Source organism: Diprion similis, chromosome 8 (genome assembly GCF_021155765.1).
Source record: "Diprion similis isolate iyDipSimi1 chromosome 8, iyDipSimi1.1, whole genome shotgun sequence".
Taxonomy (NCBI): Eukaryota; Metazoa; Arthropoda; class Insecta; order Hymenoptera; family Diprionidae; genus Diprion; species Diprion similis.
Window position 1 is genome coordinate 9807018 of NC_060112.1, and position 17796 is coordinate 9824813.

The 17796-nt window shown below is 37.7% G+C and overlaps 4 protein-coding genes across 7 annotated transcripts in view; all 4 read right to left on the minus strand.

Annotated features, from left to right (window-relative positions):
* The window catches only part of LOC124408419 (syndecan), an 88237-nt gene extending 82472 nt beyond the window's left edge, over positions 1-5765 (minus strand). For both annotated transcript variants that reach the window (XM_046885301.1, XM_046885300.1), the window contains exon 1: positions 5517-5765. In XM_046885301.1, the coding sequence (XP_046741257.1) occupies positions 5517-5591 (75 nt within the window). In that variant the 5' untranslated portion in view covers positions 5592-5765. The remainder of the gene's footprint in view (positions 1-5516) is intronic.
* Positions 5766-6343: 578 nt separating this feature from the next.
* Positions 6344-8653, minus strand: LOC124409328 (ATPase inhibitor mai-2, mitochondrial-like). 3 transcript variants are annotated; one of them, XM_046886878.1, is made up of 3 exons: positions 8479-8653; positions 7477-7609; positions 6344-6669 (listed from the first exon to the last, which is right to left on the minus strand). In XM_046886878.1, the coding sequence occupies exons 1-3, from the start codon at positions 8523-8525 to the stop codon at positions 6541-6543; spliced, it is 309 nt and encodes a 102-aa protein (XP_046742834.1). In that variant the 5' UTR covers positions 8526-8653; the 3' UTR covers positions 6344-6540. The 3 variants fall into 3 exon arrangements, with proteins under 3 accessions (XP_046742834.1, XP_046742835.1, XP_046742836.1); XM_046886879.1 differs by lacking the exon at positions 8479-8653 and adding an exon at positions 7986-8105; XM_046886880.1 differs by lacking the exon at positions 8479-8653 and adding an exon at positions 7864-7883.
* A 1184-nt stretch (positions 8654-9837) lies between these two features.
* LOC124409327 lies at positions 9838-11754 on the minus strand. The gene is made up of 3 exons (XM_046886877.1): positions 11470-11754; positions 10743-11133; positions 9838-10132 (listed from the first exon to the last, which is right to left on the minus strand). Exons 1-3 carry the CDS (start codon positions 11752-11754, stop codon positions 9888-9890), a joined length of 921 nt encoding a protein of 306 aa, XP_046742833.1. The 3' UTR covers positions 9838-9887.
* Positions 11755-12196: 442 nt separating this feature from the next.
* Positions 12197-17513, minus strand: LOC124408607 (protein scarlet-like). Its single transcript, XM_046885646.1, has 11 exons — positions 17079-17513; positions 16556-16604; positions 15860-16040; positions 15580-15778; positions 14824-15016; positions 14422-14634; positions 14130-14235; positions 13800-14021; positions 13218-13459; positions 12625-12725; positions 12197-12516 (listed from the first exon to the last, which is right to left on the minus strand). Exons 1-11 carry the CDS (start codon positions 17260-17262, stop codon positions 12335-12337), a joined length of 1872 nt encoding a protein of 623 aa, XP_046741602.1. The 5' UTR covers positions 17263-17513; the 3' UTR covers positions 12197-12334.
* Positions 17514-17796: the final 283 nt, after the last annotated feature.

Genomic DNA, 17796 nt, shown 5'->3' on the forward strand with positions numbered 1-17796 from the left:
AAAGAGTCGATATAAGGAGAGGCTATTCACTCAAGCAATCAAATCAGTGAAATTCGAGCAATTCTTTTTTACAACAGGAAATCATGGAATGGCTTCGAAAATTAAGGAATCACTGAAAAATCCGTGGAAATCCTTCAAGATATTAAAAATCAGTTGGAAATCGTTAACGACAATTGCATGTTTGTGCAGTGCAACTACCTCATATAACGTAGAATTTGTTAAATATTTTCTATGTAAATGTATCAACAAAACGAGCCGAAACCCATTTACTTTTGAATTGTGTGATTTTAAAGATTCTTTCCCAGATTGTCGATATCTTAGCTTGTGCTTATTTGAATTTTCTCAAATTTCCTCCAATTACACATAGCAGAACGATATTCGATTCGTGTTCAGTGTCAATAGACCAAATAAGACTGCTGGATATTGTTTAAAGATATTTTCCCAGTTCCCAAGGTTTAGTCATATATATATGGTGAGAGATCCGTTCATCCGCGTCCTCTCAAAGATTTGAAAAGCATAGAGAAGTTACGGGATAAGCCGTGACTACAGACACAACTTAGCTACGAGAGAGCGAGTACATATTTACACTGTTAGAAAGGTTTGCGACGAGCAATCGATCCGCGACACCGAGGAGGGTCAACGAGGGCCCGACGACGTGCAGCAGGATGGGTTCTATCCCTTTTACCTCACCCAGGACGACACTGTAGAGGATATCTCTCTTCTCTTTCTTTGTCTGCCTAGATATATATATATATTAAGGGTGGCGCAAAAAAACCGACTATTTTTTATTTTTTATTTATTTTTTTTTTTCCTAGTCTCGTGTGACAAAATGTTAGTTTTTGATGTTTTAAGAGGCCACTTCAAATGACAGTTCAAAAAAAAATTTTAAGTGGTCGCTCCACATTTTTTAAAACGTCAGAAATAGTCAAAAATCGATTTTTTTTTTCTCGTTACGGTATAATTTTATAGACAAAAAAAAAAATAAGTTTCCGAAAGTTTCAGTTCAAAATTTGAATTTTGAAAGGTCGCTCATAATTTTTTTTCAATCTTTTGGCGCATTTCTTTAGATCTTTTCGAGCGACCTGTTAATATTCCTATTAAAACTTCATAAATTTTTTTTCTTTAATTTAGTGAGGAAGAATTGATAACAATACACCACGACATGAATTAATAATCGAACAAAATACTGAAAATACAATTTTTTTAATTTAATTTTTTGACGATTTTTGACATTTTTTAAAATTTGGAGCGACCTCTTAAAAATATTTTTTTTTTTGGAGCTGTCCTTTGGAGTTGGCTCTTAAAACATCAATAACTAACATTTTGTCACACGAGACTGAAAAAAAAAAAAAAAAAAAAAATCGGTTTTTTTGCGCCACCCTAATATGCATGCTACACGAAATCTCCCAGCATCTCATCGCATTTCTCGATATGATCTTACGTTGATGCCTTGATACATGTTTTCTGTCTATCGTATTACGACGTCATCGTAGTTTGTTTGATAATATATAGAGTTGATATCGCTTAAGAAAGAAGATAATTTAGCTGGTTGCTGGATAAACGTGCGAATCAAAGATAGCTCGATAATTTGTGAACAGAAACAAAAAATTCGTCACGAGGGGTCTAGTCGACGTTATATAATTATATCGACTGGTTGTACGCTCTTCGTTTTCATCGATCGAGTCAAGTCGAGCTGCAGGTTGAGCAGGGCTGAACTCGCCCTTGCATATTGTTAGTTCTGGCGCACTGCACATTGCACTTGACATTATGCAGGAGAAGAGGGAAACTTTGGAGAGGGTTCGTAGAGCGAACAAGTCGTGCGATTAATTGAAAGTCCGGAAATCCACAAAGGGGCGAGTAACGAGAAAAATATATTCAAAAGAAAAAGTAAAAGAATTTATGTATATGTATAGGTATAGGTATATATATATATATATATAGGTGAGTTGGTGCGGTTGCGGGAGAAAAATTCTCGGCAGTTCAATTCCGTGAAAACTTATACAAGTGAAATATAATTACACCTACAGGGACTTTGAATCGCGGGGCCAGGAGGTCGTAGGTAATTGAATAGATATGAATTCCCTTCTATCTCCCTCTCTTTCTCTTCGTCTTTTTTCTTTCTCTATAATTCCAAGTCTAAGTACGCCGCGTCGCCGCGACGAACCAGCGATGAAGGAGATACAAACGCAATTTCGTTATAGCAGCGAAGATCCGGCATTAGCGGGGTTAAAATGGCGTAATTACAGCCAGCGTGGGCTTCTGGAGAGAGGGATCCCTCACATTAATACGACAATCGTTCCCATTGAATCTTATGCTATTCCATGTGGGTTGGCCCAACCGTTTAAGGCTTTATGTCTGCAGACGTACAGTCAAGTGAAAAAGTTATCATTATAAAAGTTGAATATAAAAATCAGGATTTCCAAGGTAGAACATTCAATTTGATAAATGTTAGTTGAATTGTTTACGAAAACTACATCTCTTCTTTGAAATAAAATCGTTGTAAGAAAAAAAAACTGCATATTCAAATAAAAAAAAAGTTTATTCATATTTAGGATAACCAGAAATAAATTTCAAATAACGTATGAATTATATATTTTTGATCGAACCATGAGTTCGTCAATCACAATCTATACCTCCTTCCGTATATTGTTTTCGCATTAAATCAATTGAAGATCATCGATTAAAATCGATCTTGGTCAATTTATTAAGAATTAACTTAGATAAACGAACAAAATCACTCATATCCAAGATTCTTAGTAATCGGGTTTTTTGTAGCTAAAGAAACGCGAAGAGACGTAATTCAAATTGAATTCAAACTTGATCGACCTTAGTAGCTATATTTACTTCCAAACTTCGTCGTTATACTATCTTTTAATTTGGATACTTATTTCGTGTTTGGTTTGTACGCCAGATCTACGTTGTTGCAAATACGCCACTGCCGAACCACCCAACGAACGAATCACCTCTCAGGCATTAACACACGCACTTTGCACCCCATGCAAAAACGAGTGAATCACGCAAGGGGTGTCTTCATGTTCGTGACCCTCGCAAGCAAGACGAATACCCCCCCCCCCCCCCCCCCCCCTCATGATTTACGTGCAGCGATCATCATACGCGTGGCGAAAGTCTGTTCTATCGAATATTACACCGACAAACTTTGCTTGCATCCTTATAGTTTTTTTATGAACAATTATCCCCGGCTTCTTTTACCCCTGTGCCAAAAACGCACTTTGAGTATCGAGAAAAGGAAAAATTTGAAACTGGACATTCCGTTTTTTACTAGCATCTTCATGATGTTAAACAAGTTCAGCGTTTTTACTTAATAATATGCCAAGCCAAGTATGTATGTACGTGATTCATTGATTATTCTAAACTCGGCGCTTACTTCACGATAAAACAATCGCGAATGAATTGCAAACTGTGTAACAGGAAAAACCAATTCGTTGTTCGATTATTCGTGGTTATTATAATTTGTTTTCTCTTTTGCATGTTCTGAAACTTTATAAAATCAAACCCCAAAGGCTCGCTAAATTTTTTATTATACCTACGTAAAGATGCTCTACGCAGTTGAGCCGGTAGAGCATGTTTTTTAATACGTCGCTAATTAACAAATCTTCTGGCTATTTTTCGAATTCCCTGACTTTACCCTGAAATCCCGGATTTTCCACCGGCAACCATGTTTTCCTGATTAGCCAGAAGCCACTCGGAAACTAGAGCAACACCATGACTGACATGAAAATCATGATCAGAATGCGACATGCTCTGAAGAATGGATGAATGGATGATGCAACGCATTATTCTAAGTATTCTTGTAGACGCGCATTTCCAAACGTGTATTACATGCAGCTGGCTAGAAAAACATTCCTTGACGGCAGTCGAGTGGAAAATATTTCTTTAATAGAATAACGAAATTCCTCAATAGTTAAGGAAGTTGCTGCAATTTTCTAACGAGTCTAATCGGGGCCTGATACGGCCATCGTTATTGAATTTTATTACCAATAAAATTTTGGTCACATTTCGTCTCCCATGGTGAAAAAGCAAGTGAAACAAAACCATGTTTCATTGGCAGTCAAATATACGATTAATGAGTACACGTCGATACAGTACAAACTAAAAATCGGTTTTTATGGGGTTGAAGTGTATAAAGTTAAAATACCGAGGCAAACAAAATAAGAACTACGTTGCGACTTTCGAATTAGTTTATAAGAGCAGCGATCACAGAATATAAGTTGAAAGCTTCGCTTTGTTAAATTCCCGTAAATTCCTAACTTCAAGTTTCGTTTAGAGTTCGCTGCATCAAAGGGGCGAATGAAATGAAATTTTTCTTCTTAAGTTAACATTGCGAATTTAAGACTCGTAATGAAATATGCGAAAAATATACAATTCAATTACGTTTGTTTCTTTGAACATAGCGGTGAAAAAAAGTCAAGTTTTTTGTTTTGCCATATTGCAATTGGCATGTGCAGACATGAACATGTTTCTGTTTTACATAAATCACTGCCTTTTATTAACAGCAATTGTACAAAACGCAGTTTTCAAAATTCATTGTACATCATTTAAAAGCGTTGAATATAAAACCCGTCTCTCTTTTACAGTCCATAAACCATCTCAAATGAAATATAAAATGATTTGTAGTTTGCCTAAGCGTAATGCGAATAGGTATGAATGATTTAACGCAAGTATTTCCCAGAATACATTTCTCTCGTGTTAATAAAAACAAAAGAAAGATACTAGGAATCGGCAATTCTCTCGATACGAAAACAAAAGAAAAAAAAACTAAAAACACTAGGTATTCAGATTAGAAATTTTAGTATTGCGATCAAGCTCCCTGACTTTATTGACCTTCCTCGCGGTTTTCCAGATGTCAATCATCATCTCCCCCGATGTTTCATTTACGCAATTGTTTACATTTCGAATAACGCGCGATGCCTCGTTCCTCGTTTGTTTTTACAATCGAGCATATATTACCGTTCAACCATCGCCGTTCGCTATCGAGTATCGGTGTTTTTCAATATCATTCGACTCCACATTTCTGCCGGATATTTTCTCACGGGAACTTAGTCCGCGATTGTATTGAATTAAATAAATAACGACTCTGTTTATGCGATATAATATCCCGTAATCGTGCCTGAATTATTTGTTACCAGGGTATCAGACGGCACGAGAGGGTGGACGAGTAGGTTCGTCGCTCCGTTTATAGGACGCGTCACACATGGTTCTCGGCGAGATTTTCTGGAGCCGCATCCGGATATAAGAGATGCATTTCCCCATAACGCGAGGATCAATTGATCGCGTCGTCTGCCGCGTTCGCCAGTTTTCCAACTGCTCGTACTTGGGGTTGAAAGGGATCGGAGAAAATACGATCAACGAAAACGGAGAAGCGAATTGGATAGTTGGCAGGTATTCGTGGTAAAAATGATGCGGAATTCCTCGCAAGGAAGGAATGACTCGGGATACGGATACGAGAGGAGGGGTGAAGACCGAGAGGAAATGAAAAGTGACAGACGTTCACTCACCTCTGGTGCAGCAGCGTTGCATCCCGACAAAATAACGCCACCGAACGCCAGAAACAGGTATATCCTTGGCTGCATTTTTGTTTATTCCTTCGCGAGGGAGGGGGAGGGCCCTGGATGAGCCCGAGAGTTTCACTTTATTTCGTTAAATACAAAACTAATCAAATACAACCGAAAAACCACCAAAACTTGAGAGCAACAATGCGAACACACCACACTGATCAATGAATCCTACGACACTGAGGGCGCGTCGGTCGTCCCCGCTTCTTCTGTATTTCGCGCCATCTTATCACCGATGGCGCCATCTGACCGGATTTACGGCGAAGCTCTTGCGTCGCCTGAAGTTCGATCGATGCGTGCCTATGATAGGGTAGCTTAGATGCGAATATTATTTCGATATCTTAACTGGTTAAAAATTATTTGAATTTCAGTTAGAGTAAGCATATTTGATCGTTATTTTCAACTGATAATGATTACTGTTAGCAGATTAGCAGGGTTAAGAGGTTTCAGTTGTTTTACACAATTGCATTGTTCGACTGTGATTTTCAAAATGAATTCTTATTTTTTTTTTTTAACTTTGGAAAAAGTAACAACAATATATTCAACAAACATTTTCCTATATGCTTGTAAAGTTACTTGATTGAACTTTGAAGTAAAGGAATTCAGATGTAAGATTTAACAGGTTGATTTCCGATTTTTGTAACACAGTTACAATGAGATAAACATTCATATGGAGATAATAGTATTATACCTGCAATTGGAACTGTATAAAATCGAAAATGTTAGAAATGAAAAGTAATTGCAATTTATAATTATATCATAGTATTGGGTGATGAAATTTGAGTTTTTACAAGTTTTTTAACTATGAAAAGCTGTATACTTTATTTCTACGTAATATTTAAAGATATAATAGTTAAGAAAAAAAAAAATCAATTCAAGATTTCATTGTCTATCATTGACTTTCAAAATACAATGATTTATTTGATGTATGGCGGTTCATACTATTCGACAACTCCTCCAGACATTTTTACTTCTCCATTTTTCCAATTCGATTCTTGTGGCGTTCTATGGCCTCCTGATGACGCTTTATCTGTTCCTCGTGAAAAGAGATCTCATCGTGAAGACCGTCACGCAGATTTTTCAGCTGCTCTTTTTGCTAGAACAAAAAAAAGAAAGAAATTGAATTTTTTGAACTTAGTAATTATTCATACATATCTTATGAAGATGAAATTTGTAACATTAATGTAACGTTGCAACTAATAGGAAATCTGCTTATCGACCAATTTTAGGATTATCTAAAATTTGGTAAGGCATAACGAAGAAAAACAAATTCATGGATTGCAAGCTCAAGTCCTTCAAATTAACTAAAGTATTGAAAAATAAAAATTTTTTGTTCGATCTTTCGTCACATTAGCATTACTAAATTGAACCTCATTATTTCTTTGATTCGGACATTCCAAAAGTTCAAATCATTCAGCGAGTCATTTGAGATAGCTTTTCTATCATATTCGGCAATAGTAAAATATATGTTTTTTCTATTCATGCCAAGTAACGTTTCCATAGAAACAGTCAACATGTCTGTCAGTGAATTTTTCAACAATTGAATAAACTGATTGTTAAAACATAATGACAACGTCCGAAAAAAAGTTTCCTCAGTTAAAAGGAGTATCATGAAATCTGTGTTAAAAATTCAATAGTTTGAGGAAATCAACCATTGATTGTGACATCAGAAGGTTGAAGATCACCACATTAACATCGTTTTTTTTCACTTTAGGATTATTTGAAATGCAGCAAACTGTAACAATACTAAATATGCTCACTTTTCTTTATAGTCATTTCAACCTTGCAAAACTGAATTTATTTCAACATTCCAAACTCCAATTGACTTTTAATTTCGCAAGTTAATCAAAAATAGTGTTCAGGCTTGCTTGAACACCTGTCCTATCCTATGCCAGCGCTATACCTGATTGTAGAAATATTGGTCCTCGCGCGCTGCTTCCATTTTGCCAAAACTTCCACCGGCTTCCCTGATACTGCCACCGCCACCACCTCCCTTTCCAGCTCCGCTACCTGGTTCACCGGACATTCTCATATGGCTGAAAAAAATAGCAGAATAGAATCACCATGTGTAATAATGTAGCGAGTAATAATAGCCGACGTGGATAAGTATATATTTATCAATTTCGATGAAAAAATTCTGAAAAAATTTGACAAAGTTTTAGGTAATATGAACAACTTTTAACCCTTTGATTGGACGTGTATCCGCACATAGCCAGCCAATGTTTACAGTTGCGACATGCAAATTCATTACACAGAGTATGGACTGACCTACAGATATCGAAAAGCAAAATTTTTCAAAACTGCCAGTTTTCGTACTATATTTCAACCCAGAAAAATATTTACCAGTTGAAAAAAAAAAAAATTCTTAGATTGAAGTGTGTGTCAGGCTTGAAAGTTAATAAATTACTATACATTTGGGGTCTGGTCTGGCTTTAGCCCCCACCACTTCTGGCCAACGACGTACTTTGTTTGAAATACTACGCAAATAAATTCTACCAACAACGCAGTTGGGGGTGATGCATTTTAGTAGATACCTCGTCTGGTAAATACATATGTATGTACAATTCTAACTGCGTTGCGTAAGGTCGTTACACCTGCTTTTTATTTGGATGACTGGGTTATGTAATGCTAGAGAAATTTTAGTGTCGACAACGGATCATGCAGGTGATTTGATTTACCATTAACGCAACTATCAGTCTCATCGAGTATTGCGACAAGTTTTGCATCCCGTGGCGTAAATTGCTTGACAATCAGCCAGCAACTAGTAGCAGACGGCTGCGAGCTAGAGTGGCGAAAATAGCGCAGGGTGAGCCGGGTACGCACGGTCGTGGTGCCGGGAGAATGATTTTGATCTATCGATCTTCGGTATGGCATTATTGATAAAAAAATGTGAATTTCAAGGTACCTCAGGAACGCCATGTTCCGCGATAAGACGGCCGGTATACGCTGCATGTTCGATCAGGATCAGCAATTCAGAAACACTGTGCAACACTACGAGTACGGTGAATTTTCACGGATTTATGAAATTATGTTCCAACCACGAGTTATGAGTGAAGCAAGAATACTGACTGCCGAGAATTTCCTCGAACTCGTCACGCCCGTTAGTTGCAAAACTACACGTCATAACCGGTGGCAGCACTGCACGGCGCGACGACAATAAGCAAAATGGAAATTGCACAAACTATTCGGAAATTCTGCACAGAATTCGTTAACTGAAAACCCATGTATAGACTTTCAGCCCTGGGCTAATATTTTCTTCATCTGGGTGGGTCTGGAGGTAATTCTATTGCTCTCCACTTGCCGATTCATCTCATGAGATTCTAATGTTCAATCCGTCGGTATAGCAGAACACTGCAGTTTTCACCGGCCTTTCAACTCCCTTTACCGTACGTTTACTTACTTTACATATATGTAGATAATTTCGAAAAAGTCAAATTTACTTGTATTAATAGCGTGGAACATTAATCGGAAGTAAGTATCAACGTAACAATAGAAGTCTTATTATTTGAAAAGGTTATATTTCACGCTGAATCAACAAATGACTTTTCCTCGCCATTTTTGATTTTGTACGTAATTTTTTATACGATTGTCGTAACTCTAACTAGCGCTCCTGAATTATCTCAGATTTTTTTATCCAACCATTACTTTTTTTATAAATTTTGAAAGTCAAAACAAGAGACTATTTTTGAAATTGTCAAAAAACTTCTCAAAAATTCCTTAATCAAATACGATCATTTTAGTCCAAATCCAAAAGTGGAAACTAATTAGTTTATATTTATTAGACTAATTTCAAAAAATAAAAATTCCGAAATTTGCTTAATTTGGCCGTCTCAAAAATAGTAAAAATAGACATTTTTTCGTAATTAACCTACAACCCTTTGTCATTATCTGAGTGAAGACTGCGTACAAAAATACCGTAAAATATTGAAGATTGATGGTACAGAACCGGTTAAAGGTTTGCACTAGATGTTCCGAACGGTTTCAGACAGATTACTTATTTCTACATACAGCAAAATATGAGAAAACCTGTCTTAGAATTCATTGCAGAAATGGCTCAAACTTGTTACCATCAAAAACTTCATGTACAATACAGTCTATTGGCAAATAAGAAATATATTTCACAGTATCTACATTGAGTTGAGCCACTCTGAGCGAAAATTTTTCATGTAGAATGTTTACGAGATAAGCATTGAGTAAAAAAAAAAAATTCTCTGCCAATGAATAAATGACGCACATATATGTATATGCTATTTAGGTCGAAATTATGAGACATGATCGCGCGTCGACTCGCGTATTCGTTCCAGACGTAGAAATTTACCTGTGAAATTCAGCAGCTTGATTTTCGATCAGGTGCTTTTTAAGCTCTGAAGTTTTAAGCTCATTAAGAGCAGCCTGTTTTTGCAGCTCAGCTCTTTGCAGCTCGAGATGAAGCATTTCAAGTTTCAGGTTATGCTGTTGCTGCGTCGCTTCGAAAATCCAAGCTTCTTTCTGCACATCGCTGCGCTGACACTCTCGATGAAGCTGAGAAAACGCATCACTACTGTATTCTCCACTCTCGCCTAGTTAAGAAAATGGATAAATTGATAACCCTGGTCAAAAGTCGGCCCACCTCTTCAATTTTCATCACAGAACACAGACACCAACATCGCCGGGATGATGATCAGAGGTATTTTCTTGTTCTTTGAATACATACATTGTTTTCACATTTTGTACGAAATGAAAAAGTTATTTTGGAGTAGTGATGTTTGTAATGAAAAAAGGTATCCGAAACGCAAAAATTAAACTGAAAATCTGAACCACGTGGTACTTGAATTTCAGAAGCAATTTCTGAAACATTGAAAATTTACTGGCAACTCCAAATAGTCTTTAATTTTCAGTTATAGGTACATCACGAGGAAAATCTCTGAGTTTTCTAAATTTAATACTTCTAGGTGAATTTCACTCTCATTCGTACGCACTATTTGTGTCATTCTCGTTGTAACCCTGCAGAAATCTCTGATCTTTCCAGTGTTTTTTTGGTCAATGTTCTAATACCTTTTTAGCTCTATTTTAGTTGTATTTCAAACCAAGTTACGCGATCTATCTATAGGAACGACAGTAGTGTTTCAAAATAGCAGAGTTTAAAAAAACTCCACCAATCTTTGAAAAGAAACATGAAGAGATATTCACCTTGTTCGATATGCATGAGCAAATCCTCGTCCATCTTGGTCCTCTTTTGATTCGTTGCCGTTTTCTCCATTTGTCCATCGTCCCTTTTCTGCTGGTGGAATAATTGCTCAGTCGAGTTTCCCGGCTGTTCGTCATTGTTTTCATTGAAGCCATCGCTGTTGGCTTCAACTTTCACTTCGTGCACCGATACTGTCGGTGTTGACGAATTTGTCACGCTGTCTAGCAGTCTTTGAAAACCTTCTGGCCTAACGGCATCCTCATCTCGATCACTATCGTTCGACAATCCAGTTTCATCGTTACGGTTTCTCGAGCTTTCCATCAACCGCCATACTTCGATCGAGAGAGTCGAGGGCTGATTCTTCGAGGCTTCTTCTGGTCCAAGTGTTCGAACCTGGAAGATGTTTCACCGTCAGCCCGTGTCAGTAGCATAAGCGGCAAAATACAAATAAAAAATGCTGAATTTTGACCCGGAATAGCCAGAAAGACTGTGAGGCAGAATCCGTAACAGAAGGAGAAAAAAAGGAAGTAGAGAATAAAGAAGAGTTCGAGTTTTCACGGCATGTAGATCTATTGTATCCCTCCAAGAGTCACGGGACGTTTTTAAATTAGTTTGAACTTGATTATAAGCTTCAGTTGCACTATTGACACATATCTTAGTTTCATTATGTTCTTGTTTTGAAAAAAAAAAAAAATACATATACTTCAATTATTAGGTGTACGAACAGACCTTTTCGGCGAAGGAGTAAATCTCGAGTCTGGCCTGCGCCTTCATACGCCGCCACTGTTCACGCATTCTGATGATATCTCTGTCCGTTGAAAATCTGGACCGAAAAACGGAGTGGATTTGCTGCCAGGCAAGGGTTTTCATGGCGGATGCCGTGGCGTCAATTTTCTTGTTCTCAATGGCTCGTGCGTGCAGTTTTATAAGGGAAAAGAGAGCGTTTTTTTCTTCCGGTACCCAATTCTGTGTGCGTTCCCGTTTCTTGACGACAACCGTTGTTGACGAAGACATGCTCTCAATAAACTCGTCAAATATTAACGCTTACGCTGTTAATATTCTGCCAGAATTTACTTTGTAAAATTACCGATTTGCAGTTAGCTGAATTTGTTGACTAGCCTGATGTCGTTTACTGTTATTTTGTTTAAGCGTGGTTAGGGTAGTCATTTGTCTACATATCTCAGCGGTTCGGCGTCTAACAGAAAATCATCTGACGGACATTTTAACATTTTCATTTGTTAAAAAAAAATAAGAGATTATCGGAATATCGCCTTTCCGACACAGTCCAAGTATTGGGTGACCCGGAAGTTCGTATTTTGTTAGGGAACATGCGAGCAAGTGTCTGAAGACTTCCTGATCCTTTTTAATCGTCAAATATACACGCAAAACCATTTTTGTACGTGTTTTATTTGAATAAGTTGTAGCCATAAACTAAGGAGATGTACTGAGCGTACAGTTTAGTGAAAAAATTAGTAAAATACTTTCACAGTGAGATGCGTTGTATAATACGAAATAAACGAGGGATCAAGTTTGGGATTCATCAATACTCATACGCGATATCATTCTGGTTATACAGTAAAATTTTATACCTGCATTAGTACATCGCTCTTACAATTCTGAGCCTTCTCACTCCGAGATATCCTACAAAGTGCATACTGAAGGTAAGCAGCAGAAGGCCGCATACGTCTGTCCTTAAATTACCTTCGTCGTATCCAGATTCAGCCAAAACTTCACGTCCATTTTTATAACATGGCAAGTCTTTGTCCGGGTAACACTCTGTAATAATTTTACATTAAAACGTATTATCTTTTGTTTTTGTTTTTTTTGGGCGGTGAAAAGTATTCTGTCTGCCTTGTCGAGCTACAACAATGGTCGGTTTCTTACCAATAAAATCTACGGTTGTCCAATGGATGATTGCCAGGGCTTCGTTCGCGTAGTAAAAAATCGAAAAGTATTTCACCCATGACAGGTATGCGGGCATAGCTCTAAACAGAAAATTTTCCTCTGCAAGTTTAACGACTCGTAACTTAACCGACGTTTCATGAAACTGAATTCCCAAATCTGCATGCATCAATTTTTTTATCTGTTTGTACAAGTTGGCTAACTCTGTGTGATTGGGCCTCGACGTGAACCGTAAGTACAAGCAAGCGCCACGCGATTGTATTGACTTAAATGCAGATCCATCATATTCTGGCTTTCTGAAATTCTCAATGCAACATAACTTCGATTCGCGTGCGAATTTTTATAGTTAGTCTAGCCGCAGTTATTGAGTTGGCCAACCTGACGAGCGGCCGAGTACGCAACGCCAATCAGGTGAATCCACCAACAGAGTCACATGACTTGGCGCATGCGCGTTTGAGTGTACAGTTTTCTGAGCCTGTCACGATATACATATACGCATAGCGAATGATCGTCGTGAATATGAATTGCTGAGTCTAAGCGAGGAAGATTGGAGGGATGTTAACCCCTTAAGATACCTGAGATTGTAGTAAACTCCAGACATCAGATAGCCAATTAGGTCGATCGGCACCATAACGCCCATCATAATATCGGGGTTCTCGATCCAGCTTGACATCATTGCGCCGTAAGCTGAGCTCGTTATTGCAGCCAATATGATGCAGAAAACGAATTGTATGAGAACAAAGAAGTCGGTATCCATATCCAGAGAAACGAGCATTATTAAAAAGAAAACAATACAGTGGCAAGCTGTCTTAGGAATCTGGTGACAGGAAAATACATACTTCATTACTCACGTCACCTTGATAGGAAAGAAAGAAAGAAGAATTTAATTAAGACAGGCACGATCGCTAAGTGAAGTGCTATATTGATTATCACATTTATAAGGAAGTTAGAATGACGTAATTTTTCTGACATTGTTAGTGACAAGTTAGAAAAACCTTTCTTTTTGATTTAAAAACTGCCAGTGTAGTTTTTATCACCTTTGAAAATATGAACAAGTTGAATGAACCTCGATGCGATCGTACCCCCAGTATGAAAGCAAAGCTTTATTATTTCAGCGCCTACTAGTTTCATTTTTTTATCAGTTCCATGACAATTACCCAGCTGATAACAGTTGTGATGTAATAAACTGCCGGCGTGTACATTGAATTCTCCTGTAAGTAAAGGGGGATTTGCTCCGGCAGTACGTAGGCAATGGAATAAGTTGACGAAAAGATGATCTCAGCACTAATGAGGTACAAGGCACCCCGCATACCCTGAACACCAGCCTGTGTGTGCGAATTTACGCCGAAGTAAAAGGCACTGATGAGTATCGACGATACCTGAAATTTAATACCGAATCTATGTATCACGATCTTATTTACTGATCATTGTACCTGAATAATTTACTAGGATCATGTGACTCTGGCTGTGGATCGTATTATACTCACCAAAAAGGGATAATAATGGCTCGCCTCTTCCGACACTGTTCTTCGCATCCTCACTGATATTCTCCACATAAGCCAGTAAAATTGTACCAACCGATTTGGTTTGAGCCTAGAAGATGAATTGACGATTAACTCGAACGAAATTTTATTAAAAAATCATGTATCCACCGGAGATTGGTCACATTTTTTAAGAAAAGCTTTTAGTTCGTACTGCTGGTTCTTTTTAATCTTCAATGTTTCGTGAAACCAGCTGTAATATTGATGCACCCCTTAATCAATCAACAAGTTTACTCACGTTTGAGACTTGAATTCTATTAAACCATTCTCCGTTGGGGATTCTGGTTGTTTGTAGTACGTTGAACGAGTAAAGGAGCTGCAAATCTTTGCTGGACGTTCAGACATGAGTAACAAATCTGTAGCATTCAAGGAATCGACCAGATTTGTATTTGACACAGTCTTGACGTAAAATTCTGCCTCGTTGAACGATTCCGGGCAATGAAATCCTTCGCTAATGAAAATAACTTTTGGTTACGAGGTCGATATTAAGGGGAGTCGTTACGGATAGCCAGAATGGTGTAGAATTGTTTTTTTTTTTTTTTTTTTTTTGTGGCTAGTACTTCAGAATCCGAAAGAACAGTTAAATAACATAGCACGCCACATAATCAGCGAAGACTTAGCTAGATCATCACGTGCCTACCTGTTAAAGAATTTCCTTGCATTTACCAATGTTCCGTAGTAAGCTGTTCTTCCATTAGCCAAATATACAACGTGACTGAACATTTTGTAGAGATCCATCGCAGGCTGGTGAACTGAGCAGAAGACGATTGTTCCTGTTCTGGTCGCAGCCTTTGCTGATTCAATTACTCGCATCGCTGTCCACGTATCCAAACCTGTATCCAGACCGGAAATTGGCATCGTTTTATTATAGAAATTAGACGTTTAGATGAGCATGAAGCTGCGAGTATATACAGTAGGGAAGCAAGACGAAAACGCTTCTTACGAGGTTTGATTGAGTTCAGTTGTACTTGATACTAATAAAAATTTGCGAAGCATTTCAATCTTATTATTCACATACGCGAACTTTTCTTTCTTTTTTTTTTTTACCAAGAATCATTTGGCGAATAAAAACTCCAATCAATGTCACCCTGGTGACTTTTTCTTCAATGCAGTTCGCGCATTATTTCCAAAGAATGTTTAAGTTCGTGAAGAAAATTTAAGGTGTTGCTTGGGTGTTTGATAAAAAAATTATTGTCAATATTTTTCAAGGGACTTATATAATCTAAATTTTATAAACTCGGTGAAATTGTAATATACATTTTTTTTTTTTTCTTAAAAATCTAACAAACATCCGCAATGTTAATGCAAATTAAGTCACTGAGTTCACGGAGAAAGCATCCTACAATTGAGTCTGACAATCAGAATCATGTCGATCAAAGAATCGATCCATGCTTACCAGTTGTGGGCTCATCCAGGAAAAGTATCTTCGGTTTCGTAACCATTTCGACTGCTAGCGACAGCCTCTTCACCTCACCACCTGACAATTTCGAGATGAAACTGTCTCTATGCTTCAGAATTCCAAGCTCCGTGAGGATGTTCACTGCCAAAGTGTTTCTATCCTTCGCCGATATTCCTTTTTCCAGCCTCAACGCGCACTGCAACAAAGAATTCGCCCTGCGTTAAGCAACTTCCTGGCGAGTCGAGTTGCTTGTAAAAATTCATTCTAAGGCACTTACCGTGAATATCATATATTCCATTACTGTCAGTGCAGCTGGCAAAGCGTAGAATTGTGGTACGAAGCCTGCTATCTCGGTCATCAAGTCTCTCGACACGGTGCATCCATTGAGTCTGATGCATCCGGAAGACAGCTCAATTTTTCTCGCCAGTGCGGCCAATAGCGTCGTTTTACCTGCACCGCTAAATGATTGGGAAACAAATTTACTTCGTTTACACTGGGTATTCAACAAAGCGATGAACAACCTTTGTTTTTTACTATTTCAAATCTACTCCTTTCAGTCTCAGGTGTTCTTGATTTTATCTGCCACGTTTTATGTCTCGTGGTGTTTGGAGATTAGAAAAATGTTGTTGAATGAATTTTTTTCATCTCGTTATTTGCATAATGTGAAAACTACTGAACCGATTAAATCTAAAATCATCAGAATCCTCAATCGCGTCTCTGCGTCGCTCCAAATCTCACGCGCATGCGCACGGAAAATATTTGAAAAAATATACGAAACGTTGAGGAATATTTTAAAACTCAATATACCTCACTATGAAGGCTCGTACAACTTGGCTCGAGTTAGGCTCTTGTTGCATTCAACGGCTTTATTGGGCCTCAATTTATACGCCATTTTATTAGTCTAATAGTGAGTTCGATCTCCTTCGGTAAGCTGAAATTATTTGATGCTTATCCTTTAAAATATATTTCTTACCTGGGACCCATGATCGCCACCAAACTGCCACAGTCCGCATGGCCAGTGACTATTTCAAAAAGGTTCATTAAAATCCGTTCAAATCATATTTATGAGCGGCATATCGACTGGATTCAAATTAGTGCTTCAACTATTATATTATTCTAATTTTACAGCTATTACTATAGTTCTGCTGATTTTCTTAACATCAATAAACCGCTAAATAATGTAACTTTATGGAAAAGATATTTTACAATACTTCAACGCTAATTTTATTAGTGATCAAAATCCACTGGTATTAGACATTGGGATAGGAAGATTACAAAAAAAACGTGCCTAATTAATAACCGATTTTGAATTCATTGAAATTATACGTAGAGAAATTATTTTTCAATAGTTTCAGTGAGACACCTGCCGAATATTTCGAAGTTTTTCAAGTTCGCTATAGTCTTTCAAATGTCGTGTGGTCTCAAATTGGGTCAAATAAAATTTTTTCTGGCACAGCTATGGTATACCAGGTAGTTTTGAGTTGGTTCTATCGTACCTGAGTCAAGTATCTTGATCGATCCGTCATCGAGGGTGGAAACTCCAAAAACCTTCTTGGCGATACTTTTGATAAAAAAATCGCGCTTGTGTCCCACGTGAACGGTAAGATTTTCCCAGGAAAGCGATATTGGAAGTTCGGCCGATCGGGAAAGGGACTCCGATTCGAAGTCCTTGAAAAACATTTTGTAACACGGAATTCCGAGATACACGATGGCTCCAATTTAGGTCCCACTGCCTTGTCGCTTTCAGAGTTCACGAGACAATGCACGCAACGTACACGCATTGTTTTCACTCCCTGGCTGCTTATCGTTTTGCTGTTTAACCAAGTTATCTAATGGCCGGGAACTAGAAATGTCTACATTACATAAATTCTGATACTTCGTCATCCTCGACCGCATTGTACTCTGGAATGGACTTTTTCAGCCTTTGATTAATTAGGAAATCATCTTCGTCGTTGAACTGGGAAGCATCGCATCAATTTCCCTCAGCGTTTATCAATATAACAACCGAATCTGTTATTTTTTAATACGCACATTCCAAGACATCGGAAAACCTCCGTTCAGAGTTTTTACATTATCAAAAAGTAGTTGTGTTTCGTTTAACGGAAAAAGTGTGGTTCGACGCTATCTTATTGTTCGATGAATTCTGTCGCAACGAAGATCATAAAATAGATATGTAACAAGTATATTGAATTTTTTCTTAAGTTTCCAGATTCA